The sequence below is a fragment of the Balaenoptera ricei genome, chromosome 3 (assembly GCF_028023285.1).
Source record: "Balaenoptera ricei isolate mBalRic1 chromosome 3, mBalRic1.hap2, whole genome shotgun sequence".
Lineage (NCBI taxonomy): Eukaryota > Metazoa > Chordata > Mammalia > Artiodactyla > Balaenopteridae > Balaenoptera > Balaenoptera ricei.
In genome coordinates this window covers 52,920,475-52,944,990 of record NC_082641.1, presented here as the reverse complement: position 1 = coordinate 52,944,990, position 24,516 = coordinate 52,920,475, and the positions used below count along the sequence as shown (strand labels likewise).

The following is a 24,516-nucleotide window of genomic DNA, read 5'->3' as shown; positions in this document are numbered from 1 at the left end:
ATCTGTTTAATTTTCCCTGTTAAAAAATTTCATATCTTGTCTCCCTAAAATATGTGTATATCTTTACCCAATTTTATACTTTACAAATACAGAGAAATAAACACATTAATTTTCACATTTTGCTCTTGATCAAATGAAAAGACTTATGGATAGTGAGGGTGGTGAGAACTTACCACTTCTGTGAATTCATTACTTCCCAAATCCAGTCTTTCCAGCTGGGTCAGTCTATTCATGGTTCTATGCACAATGGATTAATAAAGAATTAAGTATACAAAAATATCAATTACATGGAATCTTTTAAAATTTATAGTGTAAAATATTCTTATGTATTATCTAATAACATACAGGCTTTCAAATGTTGATAAAATAAAAATAATAATTTTCTAAGAAAAAAGTCATATTTAATTTCTAAATAAAATGAAATAAGTTATCAATTATTCTCTAATTTTGCCTTCTCATCAGGTTATTTCTATTCTTAAGAAGTAATTGCAGTAAATTTAAACCCCCAGTCCAGAATACGAGTAATCGATTTTCCATTTTTTCCACAAAATAAATTTTCAGATAGTATAAATTAACTAATGATTAGATTGTTTGGCAGCTTCATATGAATTACCATTTTTCAAGACTGGTGATATATTTGTAAAACTTTAAGATAATTAACTGAAAATTAACATTCAAAATTCCAAGAACAGTAAATATTACTTTGTTCCCCACATTTTCAAATTAAATTCAATATAATTCAAAATAAAGTTTTACATGAATCACAAATATAATTTGTAGACTGCATTTATTTTAAATTAAAGCTACAATATACCATTTTTAACTTCCAACTTAATACCAACATATCTCTGCAACTACAGAAACTTGAAGAACGTACAAACTGATTTCATGATGAAATAAACTAAGTTGTATTTTTATAGCTCCTTCAATGAAGGTACTTTTTTTTTTGTTTTGTTTTTTGTTTTTTAATTAATTAATTAATTAATTTATGGTTGTGTTGGGTCTTCGTTTCTGTGCGAAGGCTTTCTCTAGTTGTGGCAAGGGGGGGCCACTCTTCATCGCGATGCGCGGGCCTCTCACTGTCGCGGCCTCTCTTGTTGCGGAGCACAGGCTCCAGAAGCGCAGGCTCAGTAATTGTGGCTCACGGGCCCAGTTGCTCCACGGCATGTGGGATCTTCCCAGACCAGGGCTCGAACCCGTGTCCCCTGCATTGGCAGGCAGATTCTCAACCACTGCGCCACCAGGGAAGCCCAATGAAGGTACTTTTTAAACTAAACTAATTTCTAATTAATTCAAACACATATTTATATTCTTAAATTATTATTTTTAGAAAAATCTATTATTTAATAGGTTGAGGTGCTACCAGCTACCCAGATAAGGAACTACATTAATTTTTTTTCTAATCTTTAATTTTTAAATTTTTTTTTGGCAATGCCGCATGGCTTGCGGGAGTTCCCCAACCAGGGATTGAACCTGGGCCACAGCAGTGAAAGCACCAAATTCTAACCACTAGACCACCAGGGAACTCCCTAGGAACACATTAAATTTTTCTAGGATATGACAAAATGATGGCAAAATACAATCTTCATATTATCAATATATCAATATGTTAATTAGGAAATTAACACCATTAAAGACCAACAGACTCCTTAAATTATGACACAAGAACACAGATTATTTTTATTGTCTCTTGAAATTCAACAAATTAGTAATAATAAGTAAAATAAAACTTGATTAAATTTATCTGGCTTTTTAGTGAAAAAAAAAATAAGAATACATATCATAATTGTAATGTAATTATGTTACTGACCTACCATTAGAGAAAGCTAATTTTCCCTAACCCTTCTATTTAAAATATGCCATTCTATCAACACTAATTTAATTCATCTCCCAACATCAATTTTTCTCAAAGCTGCTTTATTTAACTCTGATTTACTGAGTGCCTATTCTCAGGTTCTATGAGGTACTATAATTCTACCTCCCTTACTCACATCTGTCTTTGTCCTGAAAACCTGTAAATTAGTACCAATTTGCTTTATAACAAAGCGAAAAGGTGTTTCCAGGATCTTTCTCAAGAAAGATTAGATACTAACTCCTATGTCCATAATACTATACCAGGCCAACGTTTGAGAAAGGTAAAGAGGGCTGTGAGGAGGGGGTAAGATTGAAAGAAGAAAACATGGTCTTATTTTTCTTAATTCAGTATTCTTATAATGACAAGATAACACAGAAAATTCACATGCAGCAATTAAACACTTTATATCAACAAGGGTAAGTTATTTTTTAAAAAGGGTACAAAAGAAAAGCAGTGCACTAGAAAATTCAATTACAAACAATATCGTTAGAAATTTAAGTTTTAAAACTGATTTAGGAAAATGTGAATGACACAGATATGTAATAAAAAAGAGGAAATACACTGTTAAATTCTAAAAGCATCTCCATCGCAACTTGCTGTAGCTAACACTGGCAACTTTGGTCTTACTCATACACCTCAAAAATCTATCTAAGGGCTTCCCTGGTGGCGCAGTGGTTGAGAATCTGCCTGCCAATGCAGGGGACACGGGTTCGGGCCCTGGTCTAGGAAGATCCCACATGCCGCGGAGCAACTAGGCCCGTGAGCCACAATTATTACTGAGCCTGCGCATCTGGAGCCTGTGCTCCGCAACAAGAGAGGCCGCGATAGTAAGAGGCCCGCGCACCGCGATGAAGAGTGGCCCCAACTTGCCACAACTAGAGAAAGCCCTCGCACAGAAACGAAGACCCAACACAGCCATAAATAAATAAATAAATAAATAAATAAATGAATAATTTTTTTAAAAAAATTAAAAAAAAAAATCTAAGACACAAAATTTCATCTTTTCATTTTCATTTCATTTTTACGTCTATTCATTTAAGATCCAGCTTCCTACTTCAAGGAGAAAGTAAAAACAATATCCCTCAAATTTCATCCTGTTTGTCTCTAAAATTCCTTTGTACTTAACTCATTTTTACCTTCTCTTCTGTCTCAGAGGAAAAATATACATCCTTTGTGTTCTTTGTACTGTGCTCTCCAGTATTATGATGGTATTAAATTTCATTTAACTGCGTATTTAAAACAGCTTTCCCACTGTTCTAATCTTGGATCATAAAAAGGTCCACTCACATAACCTGAATGCACATGACTTTCCTAACACGTAAAATTGTGGCCTCTTTATAGTTTGTGAGGCCTCAAATATTTTAATCATGTCTTAAAAAGAAAGCAGTAAAGAATTATATTTGCAAATACACTGAGAGAGCCCAATCTGAAGTTAAATAAAGACTTAAAATAGAAGGAGTTAAAATAAGTGAATTACCTATGATATCAGAGACACCATATTAATTGTAGGCTTAGATGTTTCAGTAAACAATTTACACCTTGTTTATTCAAATCTCTTAGCAGTCAAGTTCTGAGCTAAGGAGTCATCAATGCCAATACCAAGTCTGTAAAAATGTAAACCTTTTTGAATTTTAATATGGATAATTCCCACTTTAATTTATACTCACAACCATCACCATAAACTCTAATCAATCCAGTCTTCTGGGAATCAAAACCAGATATGCTCCTTGCCCTCAAAGCCTTACACTCATGGGGGGGTGGGGGTGGGGAGGAGGAAGGACCAAGTACATGTGCCCATGGGAATATGCTGGTCAGGTAAGACAAGAGTAAAATGTATTTTAAAAATTAGGCTAATGCAGTAAATGTCATAACAGATATAAGTAAAATGCTACAGAAGTTGAGTAAACAGAACAACTAACTCCTGGAGAACTGAAGATGCTTCTATCAAGAGGTGACAACTCTTGACAAATAAACTACAACAGGAGTCTGAGAAGTTTTCTGTAAGGGTCAGATATTTTAGGCTTTGCATAAAGTCTCTGTCACAACTACTTGACTCTACCACTGTAGAGCAAAAGCAGCCATAGACAATATGTAAATGAATGAATGTGGTTCTGGTGAAACTATTTACAGTAAGTAGGCTCTGGGGCAGATTTAGCCAGTCTGTAGTTTGCCATTACCTAAACTGTAAAAATGCAGCAGTGAATCAGGGTGTTTTAAGACATTTCTTCAATAAATGGACATAGACCAGTGCATTTTGAGTTTGTGTATCTGTTTTAGTTTTATCTTATTTGCTCTTGGACTACCATCTCCTCTTGATGTTAGCTTACCAGTAGGGGGCCCTCCATCCTATTTCCAATTTACAACAGACTAAAACCAAACAAGTTCTGAAAACTTAGGAGTTACCAGACTTTACATGAAGACCTTATGAGTCTCTCTAATGAGTACTATGTAAGAGCTCTAGTATAGAAATGGGGATCTTTATTTGGGACTCAGGTGGGCTTTACATACTTATTATTCTGACCTTTGTCACACAAGACTGAGTTCCAGAGAGCTATGAAATCACTATTAAATACCAACAGATATACAGATTTTTATATTGAACACCACTAATTAATATACAAAGACCACAAATGTCAGTCTTTTAAAATAATTTTCACTCACATTTTAAGATATTAAAAAGTTAATATTTCTCTAAGGATTTAAGAATTTAAAATTCTAAACTAAATTTCACAAAGGATAGCACCTTTACTTACTTTGGCAACATTTTCAACTGGTTTTCTCTAAGTTCTAATATCTGGAGTTTAGTTAATCTGCAAAACAAATAAAATAAATCAAGCATGTATGACAAAGATAAAGAATTTAATTAACAAATTAATGCAATCCTCTAAAATTTTAAAGCAACCAATATTTATCATGTAATTACAACGTGCAGAATATTGTATTAAAAATTACACAGAGGGCTTCCCTGGTGGCGCAGTGGTTGAGAATCTGCCTGCCAATGCAGGGGACACGGGTTCGAGCCCTGGTCTGGGAAGATCCCACATGCCGCGAAGCAACTAGGCCCGTGAACCACAACTACTGAGCCTGCGCGTCTGGAGCCTGTGCTCCGCAACAAGAGAGGCCGCGATAGTGAGAGGCCCGCGCACCGCGATGAAGAGTGGCCCCACTTGCAGCAACTAGAGAAAGCCCTCGCACAGAAACGAAGACCCAACACAGCCAAAATAAATTAATTAATTAATTAATATTTTTTTAAAAATTACACAGAAATATGAAAGAAGACTATTTTTGCTCCTCAGAATTAATTGGGGCGGGGGGGGATAAACACTTCTTGACATATCCAAAGCACAAAATAACTGTCCCCTAATATCCATCCTAACGAACTTCATGCATTTTTCTGAAAAAAACCTCCCCAGATTATTAGTCATTAGTAGATTACAGAACAATAATTTAACTCTAGGGTTGAGCTCTGAGAGAGAAAAATAAAGAAACACAAGGGAACATGGAAAAGGAGAAAATCCTCTGGCACTTCAGTGATGCACATTCCAATAAAATTAGAGGATAAATGAGCAGATGAACTGGTCCAGAGGTGCTCACTAATGCTACAACAGCAATCATATTACAACATACAATGTATGAAGTCAGCAGGCTGTATACATTAAACTTACACAGTGTTACATGTCAAATACATTTCAATTTTAAAAGGGGTCCAAATACCAGATACAGAAGAGAAATCTGACAAGTACATGACATGCATATAAGTATACACATACATACACATGTGTGTATATACATATATGTGTACATACATACATATATATGTGCATGTATGTAAATATATAAAGCATTATAACGTGGTTCCCACAGGACAGTCACTGGGCTGCAATGACACCCAAAATTCTTTTTTCTTTTTTGAAATACAATTGACAAACAACATTGTTAGTTTCAGGTGTACAACATAATGATTCGATATTTGTATGTACAGTTGACCCTTGAACAACATAGACATCAGAAGTCCAATGGGACAGAGTAACCGCTTGAGCTAAAGCCGACCCATAGCTGACCCTTGAACAACATGGGTTTGAACTGTGCAAATCCACTTATACACAGATTTTTTTCAACAGTAAATACTACGGTACCACACGATCTGTGGTTGGTTCAATCTGCAGATTTGGAACCTTGGATACTAAGGAACTACGGATATGGAGGGCCAACTATAAGTTATATGTGGATTTTTGACTGTGTGGAAGATCAGCACCCCTAATCCATGCATTGTTCCAGGGTCAACTATATTGTGAAATGGTCACCACAAAAAGTCTAGTTAACATCTGTCACTATACACAGTTACAAAATTTTTTTTTTCTTGAGATGAGAACTTTTAAGATCTATTCTTTTAGAAACTTTCAAATACCACACAATACAGTATGGTTAACTATAGTCACCATGTTGTACATTACATCCCCATGATTTATTTATTTTATAACTGGAAGTTTGTACCTTTTGACCACCTTCACCCATTTTGCCCACCCCCGCCCCCTCACCTCTGGCAACCACCAATCTTTTCTCTGGTATCTATGAGCTTGGGGTTTTGGTGGTTTTTTTAAGATTTCACATATAAGTGAGATCATATGGTATTTGTCTTCAAGACAAAAAGATGACTACCATATTAACATGTATTTGGATAGCATTTCCTCTAGCAATTAATCTAAACACAATAATAATTTGATACCTATTGTTCATTTACTGATTCATTTTTCCATTAGAAAAATTACTCAGGGACTACAGTATGACAAGAGTCGGTCTAAGTTCAAGCAGGGAGCAATGGGGTGGACCCCAGAAACACATTTTTCTTTTCTCCAGAACTTTGATTCCAGTGAAGACAGATAAACCAATAATTAGATCATTTAAAAAAATGTGTAAGTGCTAAGAATAAAGCATTCTATATCAAATATGCAAAAATTATCCCAATTTAAATAAACTCCCTAATTTTACATACTTTGAAACCAAGTGTTAAATTACGTTTTTCTTTTAAATTTTCACTGCTTATTTCTATTTGGGAAAATAAATTCCAAGACTAACAAGTTCTGAAGAAACTATAAAAACGACAATGCTTGGAAATAATTACAAAAGAAGAGCCTATGAAACTGTAATTAATAGTATTACTAAAGCAACTTGTAGTTTTGTAAACTTTACAAGAGCTAACAAGAGAAGGTTTTAGAAGAAACTGTAACTTACCTGCCAAAATTAGCTGGCAAGAACTCTAGGAAAGCGTCATTCAGATATAACTGGGTTAGGTTTAACAGCTGAGAAAATCCATCAGGAAGCCTAGGTAAAATAAACCAGAATTTAAATTTAATTCATATACAGAATTTTAGTCTCTTATTAAAACCTGTCTAAGAAACTGTCTAACCAACACATGTTCTTAACAGATAACTGTCACCTCTTCACTCTTATGAGTGATCCTCAAATTGAGATTTGCCTTTTATAATAACTTACCTGTTTCAATGTTTACACCTTCATCATTTTGTAAAAAGGAAGTAAGGCAATATTTGTCTCAATAAGATAAAATCTGCACATAACAGTCAACTATGAATGAGCCACAACACACAGAAATGTATTCAGGCCATGACTATGATATCGGCAGACACTCTTGAAATTCACCTTATCTAACACCAATCCAAGGGACTAGACAAAGAATTCTAAACTTTGACAGTATTGACTTTTGGGGCTGGATAATTCTGTGTTGTCAGGAGGCTGTCTTCTGCATTGTAGGCTGTTTAACAGCAACCCTAGCCTCTGACCCACTAGAAGCCAGCAGCACTGTCCACCACCACAAGTTGTGAAAACCAAAAAATGTCTCTAGAATTTACCAAATAGCCATAAGAGCAAAACAGTCCTTATTTGAGAAACACTGGTTTAGATTATTTTCAATTTCAATATTTGGTCCCTAAATAATCAAATAAAGATTGTATAATTTTATAATGACCAAATGGAAAGAAATAATATTAAAAGCTGAATGACATTTAAGATCATATAAGAACCTATAAGTAGCTTTACTTTTATTTCCTCTGGCTTACAAAAGAAATTACAAATCTAGAACTTGATGCTAGAGGAATATTTTCAGATGAAGGTAAAACATCATCTTTACATGTTTGTCCTTTACATGTTTGCCTATGTTTGGAAAAACTCGTTAAATACAATACTGTAATATGTGAAAGCTGGTTTCAACTTTCAACTTAGCTATACTAAGCTATGCTTCACACTATTCACCTTTTGCTTCATCATTCCATTTTTGCAAAATTTAACAGCTTTGGTCTAAGAAAGCATTCTGCTTAAAGGCATTACCATCATAAAAGAATATATGTGACCTCTGATATATAGTACAACCAATCACATGGCTTTTCTCTTTTTTTGTTGTTTTTACCTTTTTGACCTTTCGGTTTCTTTTATTCTTTTCAAAAGTTTGAGTGTGCCACACACATTGGATTTGCAGGTGAAGACATTTTTATATTGTGCAAGTAACACTGAGCTAGGAGACCTGGATTCTAGTCTCATTTCTGACATTTACTATCTTTGAGACTTGGGGAAAAGCACTTGCCTTATCTGTATGGATGTCAAATTTACCTCTGTAATATATGGAGTTAGAAAGAGTAATTAAAAGGCTCCTTTTTAATCTAACTAAAATTTTGTGCAGATTTCAGATTGGTATTAACTGTTCATTAAAATGTAGAAAGTAATATTCTACTATATCATACTTGCTTTATTCACAAAGGTAACTTTTAATTCAACAGAGAAGAACTCACTTGGAAATAGGATTTACACTGGCCTCCACAACTGTCAAAACTTTACAATTTTTTATATTTTCTGGAAACTCCTGTATCCCTAGAAAATGAACAAATAATCAATGATCAAGTGAAAAGAATCTATTACAAAGGAAAAAATCATAATGATATTAATAATTAATGTACACTTTTCAGATTCAAAATTTACCAACTGAGCAGATTCTTGATAAATTGACAACACCAACGTCAAATGAACAGAACCATCTGCACAACAATTTCTCTTCACTCTTTTGCCTCTTTATGACTAGTGCTAATTATCTTGTTTAGTTTTGCCTTCCTTTCCTTTTCCCAGCTCTTCTGAAAATCAGTGCCTTCTCTATGTGGTATTAAGGACACAAAATTCAGAACAATTACGCATTCTTTGTTTTTTCACATAAAAAGAGGCATTAATTTTTTTTTAAATTTTTATTGGAGTATAGTTGATTTACAATGTATCAGTTTCTGCTGTACAGTAAAATAAGTCAGTTATACATATACATATATCTACTCTTTTTCAGATTATTTTCCCATATAGGTCATTACAGAGTATTAAGAAGAGTTCCCTGTGCTATACAGTAGGTTCTTATTGGTTATCTATTTTTTATATAGTAGTGTGTATAAAAGAGGCATTACTTCTTAACTGCTGGGCTCCAGACTGAGCTGGTCCCTAATACATACAGGATAACAAAGCTAAAAGCAAAGCTGAAGATAGAAGAGGTAGAAAATATGTATCAGATATGCCAGTGGATATGCCTGACGCAGTTGTACACCAATACTTCTGTAAAATACAACACAAATGTGACAAGTCAAATTATGGCAGAAGTTTCTTAGCACTTAATTTTATCTCTTCAACTTATCTTAGCAAAAATATAGCAACAATAATTTGTGAACTAGCAACAATCCATAGAGAAACTTTAAGTAGTACTGTTCTAATCTAGACTAGAGGAATGCGAATTAATAACTTCAAAAAATATTACAAAAATTCTGTGTTATAAAACTCATTCCTCCACTAACATAACATGAATATCAAAAGGGCTGACACTAGAGGATTATTTAAGGCTCTTTCAACTTCATTGATGTATGATTCTAAGCAAGTTTACCACAGTGCCCAAGTATAGAATTTCAGATAATGAAAAAATGAATGATACAAAATCAACTGGCAAATATTACAGTAATAACTGATCAGTCAAAACTCATCAATGGATGCTAAAATTAGTGGGTTAAAGAATGAAGAAAAACAGTATACATTTATATAGTCTCAAAGTTTCTCTCCCCAAAATACTTATTAATTTTAAGAGGGGGAAAAAGTGAAGAAATCTCATAGGCACCACTTAAACTGTTTCAAAGTTAGCATCAGCAGTTCACAGCATCATCACGGGGCAACTAATCTTAAGACGCACTGAGAAGGGGTGCAGCATCTACTGTCGTGTTCCTGCCCCAAACACCCAACCTGAATTGAATCATAAGCAAACATCAAACAAATCCAAATTAAGGGAAATCCTATACAGCTGGACAGTAATCTTCAAAACTCTCTGGGTCTAAAAAGATAAAGACAAAGAAAAACTGAAGAACTACCCAGGTAAGAGGAGATCAAAGAGAACTGACTGTGATAAATATCCAAACCTACTTCACACACACACACACACACACACACACACATAAACTGGAAAAATCTGAGTAAGACTGGGGGGCTGTATTGATGTCAATATTATTACTGTTCTATAATAACTGCAAACATTACCATTGGGGGAAACTAGGTGACAAGTACAAGAGTACCACTCTGTAATGTTTCTTAAAACTGCATGTGGATCTACAATTATCTCAATAAAAATTTCAATTAAAAAAATCTGGGCTTAATGATTCCTTAAGGAAAGGTTTTATCATTGTTGTTTTATTAAAATTCAATTTCCCTAACAGTTTCAAGATGATTCTTTTTTTTTTTCAATTTTAGCTTAAGGAACTTTTGCTGGAATTTACAGAGTTCATGTAAAGCTTCAAATCAGCAAATGTTAACACTGATGGATATCTAATGATATTAAGGAATTACTGTTAGCTGGTTCTCTTTTTTTAAATGTGATAATAGAGAGTTTCATCTTAACATATTTATACATGAAAGAGGTTGTCTGATTTGCCTTAAAACAATCAGAGGTGACAAAACAGGAGGTATAAATGAAACTATAACATACTGATAAATTTTGAAGCTGGTTGGTAGGCACATCAGGTTTACTGTATTATTCTCTCTACTTAGATAACAAGATTAGCAAAAAAGGACTTTAAAACAGCTATTGTACTTAAAGGGAAAAAATGAACAAAATGGGAAGGAAAAGATTAAATGTAAGAAACAGAAACTTTACAAATGATAAATACAATATGTGAATGAAAAATCCAAAGGACAGGATTAAAAGATTAGTCACTGTAGGAGAACATGTCATAGAGACAGGAAGACATGGTAACAGAAAACAGCCATTCTGAAACATAGAGGGGGAAAAAAATATATGAAAACCCAGGGATACATGGGACAATGTAAAGCAGATTAATATATATTTACCTATCTTTAGAAGTTTGCTTATCAGGCACCACTAAGCGTACATGCTCTGTGAGGGGAGAATCTTTGCCTCTCTTGTTCACTACTGGAATAGGACATGGCACATAGTTATCAGTGTCACTAGATAACGTCCAAATTCTTTTCCAGGGTGGTAATATCAATTTTCATACTACAGTACCTATTTATATTCTTGTTGACATTTGATGATGTCTTTACTTTTTGCTAGTATAAGGGGTTGAACCTCACCAGAAATAATAGAAATATTAATTAAAACTAGATATTTTCCTGATATTTCCTAGAGATGCTGAACACATTTTCACGTGTTTAATATCTATTTAAATTGAAATACAGCTGATTCACAACATTACGTAAGTTTTAGGTGTACAGTATAGTGATTCAGTATTTTTTACAGATTATATTCCATTAAAAGTTATTACAAGGCAATGGTTATAATTTCCTGTGCTGTACAATAAATATATCCTTGATGCTTATCTATTTTATACATAGTAGATCATATTTCCTAATCTCATGCCCCTATCTAGTCCCTCTCCCCTTCCTGGAGGAATCAAGCTCCCTGACTTCACACCATACTACAAAGCTACAGTAATCAAAACAGTATGGTACTGGCACAAAAACAGAAATATAGCTCAAAGGAACAGGGTAGAAAGCCCAGAAATAAACCCACACACCTGTGGTCAATTAATCTACAACAAAAGAGGCAAGAATATACAATGGAGAAAAGACAGTCTCTTCAATAAGTGGTGCTGGGAAAACTAGACAGCTACACGTAAAAGAATAAAATTAAAACATTCTCTAACACCATACACAAAAACAAACTCCAAATGGATTAGAGACCTAAATGTAAGACCAGATGGTATAACAATCCTAGAGGAAGACATAGGCAGAAGACTCTTTGACATAAATCACAGTAATATCTTTCTGAATCCATCTCCTAGAGTAATGGAACTAAAACCAAAAATAAACAAATGGGACCTAATTAAGCTTAATTAAGCTTTTGCACAGCAAAGGAAACCATAAACAAAACAAAAAAGACAACCTACAGAATGAGAGAAAATATTTGCAAACAATACGACCAACATGGGATTAATCTCCAAAATATATAAACAGCTCATACAGCTCAACATTAAAAAAAAACAAACAATCCAATCAAAAAATGGGCAGAAGATCTAAACAGACATTTCTCCAAAGAAGACATACAGATGGCCAAAAGGCACATGAAAAGACTCAACATCGCTAATTATTAGAGAAATGCAAATCAAAACTACAATGAGGTATCACCTCACATGGGTCAGAATGGCCATCATGAAAAAGTCTACATAAAAATGCTGGAGAGGGTGTGGAGAAAAAGGAACCCTCCTCCACTGCTGGTGGGAATGTAAATTGGTACAGCCACTATGGAGAGCAGCACAGAGGTTCCTTAAAAAACTAAAAATAGAGCTACCATATGATCCTGCAATCCCACTCCTGGGCATATATCCAGAGAAAACTATAATTCAAAAGGATACATGCACCCCAATGTTCACTGCAGCACTATTTACAATAGCCAAGACATGGAAGCAACCTAAATGTCCATCGACAGAGGAATGGATAAAAATGTGGTACATATATGCAATAGAATATTACTCAGTCATAAAAAAGAATGAAATAAGGCCATTTGCAGCAACACGGATGGACCTAGAGATTATCATACTAAATGAAGACAGATAGAAAAAGACAAATATCATATCGCTTATATGTGGAATCTTAAAGAAAAAAGATACAAATGAATTTATATACAAAACAGAAATAGATTTTTTGTAATAAGCTACAAGGGAAAAGATCTGAAAGAGAATACACACACACACACACACACACACACACACACACACACACACTTACATATAAACACGCACACAAATGTATACGTATAACTGAATCACTTTCCTGTACAACTGAAACTAACACAACACTGTAAATCAACTATACTTGAACTTAAAAAATCTTTTAAAAAGGGGACTTCCCTGGTGGTCCAGTGGTTAAGACTGCGCTTCCACTGCAGGGGGCATGGGTTTGATCCCTGGTAGGAGAACTAAGATTGAGCTAAGATCCTGCATGCCGCATGTCACAGCAAAAAAAAAAAAACTCTAGCTCCATCCACATTGCTGCAAATGTCAGAATGTCATTCCTTTTTACGGCTGATTAATATTTCATCGTGCACACACACACACACATATGTATAAAACATGTCTTCTCTATCCATTTGCTGATGGACGCTTGCATTGCTTCCTACTGATCATTTTTATTTCTTCTGTGAATTCTCTGTTCACTGCACATTTTTTATTGGATTCTTTTAATTACTGATTGTAAGCATTCTTTAGAAATACTAGTATATCAAATGTTTTCTCACAGCCTGTCATGAATTTTTACTTTATATTTTGTCATGTAGAAATTTCATTCCTTTACTGCTATGCTTTTAATATTTGAATAAGACATCTTTTCTACTCCGAAGTCGTAAAAATATTTTTCTACATTTTTCTAATAATTGTAATTTTTGTTTTTCATATTACTTAATCTATCTGCAATTTATTTTAGTATATGCTATGAAGTAAGGCTCTCTTTGTTTTTACTATTTCCCATATAAAAACACTGTGCCAACACTTATGAAATATTTGTTTTCCTTATTTCACTGATTTGTAGAGGCATTTCTGTGTGTCATATTCCATTTGTAGAGGAATTTTTGTGTGTCATAGTCCATGGTTATGTTTCTGGACAGTCTTTTCTGTTACCCTCTTCTACTGATCTATTCCGTAGTTTTATGTCTTCCTGTTTAGATCATACTGCACATTTTCTGTTAAGTTTATTTCTAGAAATGTGTGATAGATGGATTACATTAATGACCGCTCACTACTCCCTATTACCACTCTCTGAATGTGATGTACCAGCTCCTCCCAACAAAATGCGAAGTATAATTTCCCTAATCCTGATTCTGGGTTCAGCCATGTGTTTTGGTTTGGCCACTAAAATGTTAACACAATTGATGAAATCAAGGGTTTAAAAAAGCCCTGCCTAATTTCCACTAGATCTCAGGTTCCCCTACCTGTCCTATGAGGACATGCCTGGGATGCCTGGGCTAGCCTGACAGAGAATGAGATCTACAGCAGAGCCACTCCTGTCATCCCAGCAGAGAATTTCCAACATTTTAATTTAAACAGTCTTTATCTATTTCTGTTATTAAAGTTTTATTACCCTTATAAACTGAGTCAAGTACTTTCCTCCCTTTCTAATCTCTAGAATAGGTTTTATAAATTAAGGATTATCCCATTCCATGAAGGTTTGGTCCAACTTTTCCCTAAAATTAGGTCTAACAGTTTTTCTGACCACTAATTTGATTTAGTATTTTCAGTTTTCTATTTCTTCTTGAGTTGATTTTGGAAATTTTTCATTTCATGTAAGTTTTAAACTTTAGTGGCTTTATAGCATTCATTTTCTTTTGAGTGAAAAGTCAGTTTTAAATAAAATTATGGTAATAGGGATATGAGAGATGCTGCTTTTTGGAGGGAATGAGGGTTAGGAATTTTCTTAATGCTGAAATAAAAACTTGACAACCCTATTACAAGTCCCCAAAATGGAACTATTGATCTACAAAGCATCCCTTTACCTGCACATTTAACACTTCAAATATATATTTTAGGGCATTTATACAATGAATTACTTAATAGTATCTGTATGCTTCTTATATTACTGCTAATAGGTCTTATTTAGGCTGACTCAATTCTCTATTCTAAACACATGTAACTACTTAGTATACTGTACTTTTGTACAACTCGTTAAATTTGACTTACCCACTAATAATAACGTCCATATTTTTTACACTAATTTTTCTTCTTTCTTTTCTCTCATTTATTTACAAACAAAATATTTAGTGTTACTGAATCCTATAAATTTAGGAGTTAAATTCTTATCAGTTCTTCAACTAACAAATAATTTGCTTCAAGTGATAATTCTACTGAGGATACATTAAAATAACTCTCCTAGGTGGCAGGCCCTAAGGAATATCTGGTAGCAGCAGGGCTCCCATGGCAGATGTGGTAGACACTGAAGAATAGGGCAAAAAAAGGAAGGAGGTTTCAATAATTATGAAAAAGTTGCAATGAACTTTAAAAAAAAAAAATCACTATATTTAATTTCAAATGACATGTATTTCATTTCTCTTGAGTAAACACCAAGGAATGGAATTACCAAGTTCATTATATGTCTATTGATGTGTTGAATAACACTGATTTATTTTCAAATATCAAAATTGAATGCCCAGAATGAGTCCCACTTGGTTGTGGTGAATAATTCTTATCATAGGGGCTTCCCTGGTGGCGCAGTGGTTAAGAATCTGTCTGCCAATGCAGGGGACACGGGTTCAAGCCCTGGTCCGGGAAGATCCCACATGCCGCGGAGCAACTAAGCCCGTGTGCCACAACTACTGAGCTCACATGCCACAACTGCCGAAGCCTGCACGCCTGAAGCCCGTGCTGCGCAACAAGAGGGGCCACCACAATGAGAGGCCTGCGTACCACAACGAAGAGGAGCACCGCTCGCCACAACTAGAGAAAGCCCTCGCACAGCAACGAAGAACAAACACAGCCAAAAATAAAGAAATAAAATAAATAAACTTATAAAATAATAATAATAATTCTTATCATATACTTAAAAAAAAAATTCCACATCTAGAGGGAAGGTGGGAGGAGGACATTCTACACTGTCCTCATTAGAGCCTGACTTCATTTTCATACTCAGCTTTACATATCATTTCATTGGTTTTTATTAAAGTCTATAATGTATCTTGAAATAGTCTATGTAGATGACATTATTCCAAGAGCTGTAATATTTTTAGTACATGATAAAGTCTATCTAAGGAGAAAAAGACCAAAGACTACAGTATGTTCTACTGACCTAAAATTTTATATGGAGAAAGATAATTTTAAGAGTTCTAGGACTTCCCTGGTGGCACAGTGGTTAAGAATCCGCCTGCCAATGCAGGGGACACGGGTTCGAGCCCTGGTCTGGGAAGATCCCACATGCCGCGGAGCAACTAAGCCTGTGCACCACAACTACTGAGCCTGAGCTCTAGAGCCTGCGAGCCACAACTACTGAGCCCACGTGCTACAACTACTGAAGCCTGCGTGCCTGGAGCCCGTGTTCCACAACAAGAGAAGCCACCGCAATGAGAAGCCTGGGCACCGCAACGAAGAGTAGCCCCCGCTCACCGCAAATAGAGAAAAGCCTGCGCGCAGCAACAAAGACCCAACGCAGCCAAAAATAAATAAATTAATTAATTAATTAAAAAAAAATTTTAATGGACAGTAATGCTTATATCATCTTCCACAAATACATATACTTCATATTTTTCAAATTTTAAAGTACTATATTTCATAGCATGTGGTTTATAAAAAATTAACCAATAAATATCTATGAAATAGTAACTCTAATTTCAGATACATGGTAGTAATTTTTTCCTAAGCAAGTAGTTTTGAAGTGCTCACTGGTTTCCTGCTTTTACAAATTGCTAGCAATGTATTCACTGTGATTTCAATTCTTACCATATATATGTTCAGGTTCCAAATCTGTATCTCCGGTTCCCTCCTCTCTCCTTAACTCCAAATAAGAATTTTCAAATGCCCTTTAGGTACTGGTCAGGTACCTTAAATAAAACATGTCTCGAACTGAAATTACTTATTCTCTATATTATTCAGCAAATATGTACCCATGCTATGGACTGTAGATACTGAGACATAGTTTCTTTTCTTGAAAGCTAAAATGTAGCAAAAAAAACCAAATATTTTCATTCTATTGGCTTCCTTCCTTCCTCAGTAGTGTTCCTTCTCAGTATCTTTTGTACCTTTCTCTCTTTCCTCCATATCTCTTAATGTTGGGTTGCCACCAGGGCTCGTTCTTTAGTCCTCTTTCATATTCATGCCCTTGTTGACTGTATCTAATCTCAGGCTCTATATACCATCTACATGCTGGCAATTATCAAATATGTATAGCTAGCACATTTCCCTTTCGACTGAACTCCAAACCCCTAAGAACATCTGGATATCTTAAATGTAACATGTCCAAAAATGAGCTCCTGATTTTTTTCCACTAAAAATTACGAGTCCCAGAGATGTCCCCATCTCAGCTGGCAGCACTCTATCCTTCCACATGCATAGACCAATACCACTGAGATCATTCTTGACACTTATCTCACATCCCACATCCCAACCATCATAAAATCTTGTTCACTCAACCTTCAAATGTATCTAGAGTCTGTCTACATCTCACTACTTCCACCACTATCACTAGAGGCGACTGAAATAGCACCTAAACTGGTTACTTTTCACCCTTGTACCATACTGTTTCTACACATAACCAGAGTAAACCTTTAAAATGCAAGTCATTTCATGCTCTGAATGACCTGACTCAAACTCTTCCAAACGATTCCATTTCACTGAGAGTAAATGTCAAAGTACATACAAATGCCTACCAGGCTCTACATTATCTGCTGCTCCAAATCCCTACCTTTCTGACCTCTATTCCTATCACTCTCCCATCTTGCTCACTATATTTTAGCTACCATAGCCTTCTGTTTCTCATACATGCTATGGATACTCACACCTTATAAACTTTACACTGGCTGTTTCTTCTTTCTGGTACATTCTTACCTTAGAAATAAATCTACATGGCTAACTTCCTCATTTCCTCAAGTCCTTGCTCAAGCCACTTTCTCAATGAGGCCTACCCTCAATGCTTGTTAGCCTGTCTCCAAAGAGAACTCTTTTTATCCTCGTACATAAAGTATGCAGAACCTGAATTTTATCATGAGTTACTTAATTCTCTAACAATTTCAGCTACCTGTTCCTTTTTCATTCTCCCTTAACTTCAGTAGTGTTCCTTCTTTGTCATATACTCTTTTTATAAGAATTTGACTCTTGCTAAAACTCATTAAAACGAAGATACTATAAAACATGGCTATCGAGGATATGGGGAGGGGGTGGGGTGAGATGTGACAGGGTGAGAGAGTGTCATGGACATATATACACTACCAAATGTAAAATAGATAGCTAGTGGGAAGCAGCCGCATAGCACAGGGAGATCAGCTCGGTGCTTTGTGACCACCTAGAGGGGTGGGATGGGGAGGGTGGGAGGGAGGGAGATGCAAGAGGGAAGAGATATGGGAACATATTGTATATGTATAACTGATTCACTTTGTTATAAAGCAGAAGCTAACACACCACTGTAAGGCAATTATACTTCAATAAAGATGTTTAAAAAACAAAACAAAACAAACAAAAAAAAAAACATGGCTATCCTTCTCATATTAATCTATTTTGGTTACAGAAGAGTTCTCCCTTTACTGCGAAGAAAGAGAAAATACCTCCTGAAATCTAGGAACTGGCCTTGTACTATCAGCTAGTCCTTGTCTTACTATGAACAAGCTGCATTCAAAGGGAGGTCTTAGTATTTTCCTGTTGAACTAAGCAATTTCACTGAATACCAATATTAGACGAGGCCATTCCTTAACCATGACAGATCAAGACAAAAGCAAATTTGTAATCATGTCTTGACAAAGATAAAATATGAACCTTGTCCAAGCCACCCCTTATCTTAATGAGTGACAGCTGCTTTTTTACTGATTATAGTTTTAGTCTTGCTCTAATCTGCCCTCCCTATAGATGAGATTTATTAATATTCTCAATCACAGAATTACTCCTACTTCTTGACAGCATTCCATCCATAGCAAACCCTCATATTCTTAAACCTTCTTCCAATCACCAAGCACAAGCCCAAATCCTATAAGTCTTTTAGCACCCCCTGAGACTCCCCTTCCATCCCCATGGCTCAATCACATGTAATCCTGGTGATCTCTGTTTGGAGGGCATCAACACTCCTCCAATGCCCTAAATGTACAATATAAGTTAATAGTGGCTCCTTACTGTTTCTGTATTTTAAAGGCTAAGGTAATTAAATAGTACAGAATGTAACACTGAGTTCCAGTCAAAACAGGCTAAAGGAGAAATTGCAAACTCAGATGATTATATTGGCTAGGGGATAACAGGTGTATGGTTTGGATCAGTTATAACACAGTGAATGGTAAGGCCTATGGCAAGGCACAGTGACTGCACACCCCACTTATAGCCTACATTAACAACACACTTAGCAGTGACCAGTGATCACCAGCCTACATTTTTTAACTTCCAGGTCAGTTTAACACATGGTTTTTCTTCTTTCATTATCTTAAATAAGCTGATTTATTAAAACAGCTGAACTTAAACATTAACTATTAAGCAAATTAGCAATTTTAGAAATTTTAAAACACAGAGAAAAATAGTGACTTCCCCAGCAATCTATAATTTCCCTTGTAATCAATATAACTTCTTTGAACTTAAAGTGAAGAGGCTTTTCCAACATTTTGTCCCCAATCATCAGATTTTCTCAGGTTCAAGGAACTGCTTTCTGTTCTGACCCACAAACTTTCAACCCATTCTTTCTGGACTTTTGGACTCGATTTTTTTAAAAAAGGCCTAATTAACCTCTCTAGCATTCCCATATCAGACAGAAAGATCTGAGCCACTCTTTCTGGTTTCTTTGCCTTACAATTCCTAGCTTTTAATCAGTGTGCTTATATAGAGAGAATTAACAACTAGATAGTCTTCATTTCTTTTCTCTCTCCTCTCCATCAGCTTTCTCTATCAACCCCTTTCGCAAATTGTTTTAATCATCATCCCTATTGGTCTTCTCAAGAAGACAGGCCATTTGAACACAACGGATGATAATTTCTCTAACACCAGTTGCTATCTGCAATCGCTTGCAATAGCAGCTTGGTGAGCTTTTCATTTCTTTAAAAATCTAACAACAGGGCTTCCCTGGTGGCTCAGTGGTTGAGAATCTGCCTGCCAATGCAGGGGACACAGGTTCGAGCCCTGGTCTGGGAAGATCCCACATGCCGCGGAGCAACTAGGCCCGTGAGCCACAATTACTGAGCCTGCGCGTCTGGAGCCTGTGCCCCGCAACAAGAGAGGCCGCGATAGTGAGAGGCCTGCGCACCGCGATGAGGAGTGGCCCCCACTTGCCGCAACTAGAGAAAGCCCTCGCACAGAAACGAAGACCCAACACAGCCATAAATAAATAAATAAATAAATAAATAAATAAAATTTAAAAAAAAATCTAACAAATCAAAACTTTAGACCTGAAAGGAAAGAGCAAATTAAGACTCATAAACTAACACTCTAGTTTTATCGTAGAATATAAATGATAAAAAAAGAATTCCATACAAAATGAATACAAATATTAATACCTTAAATTTATATACATCCTATACATAGACTAGTCCACAATTTGGTCGGCAGTCTCATGAGGCAAGACGGGACGTGGTAATATTGATAATATTATGTATAGTCTAACCGAGAATGAGATTAATTCCCCAATATAACAACAGGGCAAATAAACAGAGAAGCAATGATTAGGGTACAATTCTTCTTTTTCCTAAATAAATGTTTTAATCACTAAACCATGTTACTTGGCCAGTTGAAAAACACTGGAAGAAATACGTGAAAGATCAGAAACTAAGAAAATGTGAAAGTAAAAATCCTAAAACAAGTGCTTTTAAATAAATACAGCTTGCTGAAACACTAATAAAGTATGCCACAATGTTTCCTGCCTCCTTCCAAGCAGGGCACGTAGATAATAAATATGAAAGCAGCATCTGGTATATTAAGATATACTAGAATATTATTAGATTGAACTGATAAAAACACCTAAAAGGAAAAAATAGTAGAGCTTGGATACAAGATTAAAGCATCTTATGCAAGATTTAACACGATGAGATGTTGTAATATAGAAAAAATTTAGGGGTAATTCAATTTTCTCATTCAGAATATAAGATGAAACTCCCATCTATCTCTAACATAGTGGTCATCTTAATACTAAATGTAATTTTAATACTTCCAAAATCTGATAAACGCTACTTTCATTTAGCATGCTATCCTCTCTTTTAAGCAAGTTGTTACTTAATCAAATACGCAACTAGCAAAACTCAAATTTCTCATAACCAACCACATCAACTATAATATGCATGCTATTTTCTTGTTTTCAGTAACGCAGCTGGAGTTCCCTGGTGGCCTAGAGGTCAGAATTCTAGGCTTTCACTGCCGTGGCCCGGGTTGAATCTCTGGTCGGGGAACTAAGACCCCACAAGCCACAAGGCACAGCCAATAAATAAATAAATAACATAGACTTGTATAAACATACACTTTAGGGTTACATATTACAAGTTAGTTAAAATAATCTCAACTCTCTAAAAGTAAAGTGGGTTAATTACATCAGTTGTAATGATGACTATCAGATTAGGAATTAGGAATACCAGAATTTTTATCAGTCAAGGTAATGGTTCCGACATTATCATAGTTTCTTGTCTCTCCTCACTAGCTTTTTTCACCATCAATGAAATGCGGTTGCATTTAGACATCAGTTTAAGACCAAAAAGAGAAAAAAAAAGCCAAGGAAACAAGTAAAAGGCAAGGGACTGATTCTGCCATTTAAAAAACAGATGAGGGCTTCCCTGGTGGCGCAGTGGTTGAGAATCTGCCTGCCAATGCAGGGGACACGGGTTCGAGCCCTGGTCTGGGAAGATCCCACATGCCACGGAGCAACTGGGCCCGTGAGCCACAATTACTGAGCCTGCGCATCTGGAGCCTGTGCTCCGCAACAAGAGAGGCCGCGACAGTGAGAGGCCCGTGCACCGCGATGAAGAGTGGCCCCCGCTTGCCACAACCAGAGAAAGCCCTCACACAGAAACGAAGACTCAACACAGTCATAAATAAATAAATAAATAAATAAAAGAACGTGAATTTCTTAAAAAAAAAAAAAAAAAAAAAGATGAGATCACATAGAGAAGAAAGGAATAGATAAATCAACTTAATTTTTAATGAAAATAAATTGTAAGGTTTTGTTGGCAACAATTACTAAAGCCATTCTCTTTCAGGGCAGAATATTCAAGTGCTTATCCTAAATCTTTTGGTCACATAGAAATTATCTCCAACTCCTCAAAAACACAAGCTGACACAATTGTACAAAGCAGGTTTTCAATATAAGCAAGAAGGAACTGCTGAAACTAGAATGAAAAAAAAGAGAAACACTACAGTTCAATAGGTTGTCTACTCAAACACATTATTCTTCAAGAAGTTGCATGAAAGTCTAAGATATTAATTTAATGATGCTGCAGGGCCATAATTGCACCATTCTCAATTTAGAGTAATAAGTCTGGAGTTAGTGCATTTTCAGGAGGATATATGTAAGCGTGTTCATTATTGAGCCAAGTAATAGTTTCATATCATGAAGACTAGTTACATGGGTTACTAGCCTCTCCCAGGCGCATAGAGTTTTATCAATAACATCCAGGTTATTTCAGGTCTCTTTCCTTACACCTTAACATCTCTCATTTTAAAAGACCAAAAAGTAGAAAAGATACCCCTTTGGAGTGGAAGGTTACACTTGATGACTTCTAAAGTCACAACAGTTCCGAAGTTCTATAACACTACTTAACTGTCAGCATATGCAGAGCACAATGTAATGGATCAAGTTCATTTACTTTGGAATTTATCAAGCAATACTTGCCACTCTATTAAGCACAAGGAATGGAAACAAATTTCAAACTGCCCTTAAAGAGAAGTTTCAAGCTGAGGAAATTTATTTAACCTAAAATAAAATCATAAGAAAACTCACACAAATTAAAAACCAACTGACCCGAACTCTATAAAAATGACAGTATCACAAAAACATGGGCAAACTGTTCCTGGTTTTGAAAGATCAAACAGACACAACTGAATGCTATATGTGATCTTTAACTTGAAGGTGGGGGTAGGGTGAGCAAATAGCTAAAAAGGGCATTATTAGGCAACAGGGAAAATGTGGTGTCAAATTTCTTGAGCGTGATAATGATATTGTGGTTATGTATAAGGATTTCCTTGTTCTTGGGAAATGCTTATTCCAATATATTGGAATATATGCTCATTCTAAAATTTTCAAGTGTCTACTTCTCTCTCCCTCCAAGGTAAGCACTTAACATTTTGGAATATATTTTCCATACTTTCTTCAACGTTTATCAAACTAAACAAACAAAACCACGACTGTGTGCCCCAGGAGAACAGTGACCATGTCCTTTTACTTTTCATCATTAATTGTAATCCAACTCCTAATAAAGTATTTGGCACAGAGTGGTCTCTCAATAAATATTTGTTGATGTTCAATTCGTTTATGTTGCACAACTTTTTTTTTTTAACCTTTACCACTACACTGTGAATATTTTATGTCAGCATTGATGGAGCTACATTACATTCCACTCTTATGGATGCATCAAATTATGTAATCAACAACGGACATTACAGTTAGTTGTTACTAGTTTCTCACCATCACAAACAGGGCTGTAAATATATACAAAAAAAAACAGATATAAGGATATATAAATATGTACATGCATTTACCCACAGCATTTTAATTAAACAGTCATTTTAAATTGTTTATACTTACTCTCTGCCTTTAAGTTCTCATAGATCATTTATATATATATGAAAGCTAATTATGATAGTACATTACAATCTGACTTTTTAATTCTATCTTTTTATTTGCTAAAACACAATAGAAATTTTAATAATATAACATGTTCCCAAGTACAAAAAGTTAGGGGGAAAAAAAATCTCACCATTCTTGCTGACATCCAGTTCCCTGAGATTAATGAGATTTGCAATAGATGCTGGTAATGTTGTTAAATCATTATCTGGCAAACTCAGTTTGTGTAGAGACTGACAGTTAAAAAGTTGCTGTTGAAACAAGGTAGAGAAGGATTTTGATTATTCCTTAAGTTTCCTTAAATATTTCATTGATTAACCTTTACACAAACAAATATTATTAATGTCATTAAAACTGAATGAGTTATACCTACACAAATACCAGGGAAGATCTCTTATTATTTTATGCTATTATGGATCTGAACACAGTTGGACTACTCAGAATGATTTCTATCCTCACACTTCTGCCCTGGGTGAAATGCACTTAGTGAAAACAAGTATATGGTGTATTTCCTGCTAAGGTCATAAAAAATAAGTGGCTGTTAAATATGGTAAACTTTGGATCCTGTATTCCAAGCATCCTTATTCCAAAATGAAAGTTTATATAAATTAAATTCAAATATGTACAACTGATTTTAAATGACTTAAAATATAGAATTCTGATTTGGGAGAACAAAATAAATAAGGGAGCAAATATACTGT

The 24,516-nt window shown here is 35.2% G+C and overlaps 1 protein-coding gene across 8 annotated transcripts in view; it reads right to left on the bottom strand.

The window, feature by feature from the left end:
• ERBIN (erbb2 interacting protein) overlaps nucleotides 1-24,516 on the bottom strand; it is a 111,673-nt gene that overhangs the window by 43,806 nt on the left and 43,351 nt on the right. For all 8 annotated transcript variants that reach the window (XM_059916493.1, XM_059916498.1, XM_059916499.1 and 5 more), the window contains exons 4-8: nucleotides 23,949-24,066; nucleotides 8,656-8,734; nucleotides 7,088-7,177; nucleotides 4,609-4,665; nucleotides 174-237 (exon numbers count right to left, since the gene is read on the bottom strand). In XM_059916493.1, coding sequence (XP_059772476.1) covers nucleotides 174-237; nucleotides 4,609-4,665; nucleotides 7,088-7,177; nucleotides 8,656-8,734; nucleotides 23,949-24,066 — 408 coding nt within the window. The remainder of the gene's footprint in view (nucleotides 1-173; nucleotides 238-4,608; nucleotides 4,666-7,087; nucleotides 7,178-8,655; nucleotides 8,735-23,948; nucleotides 24,067-24,516) is intronic.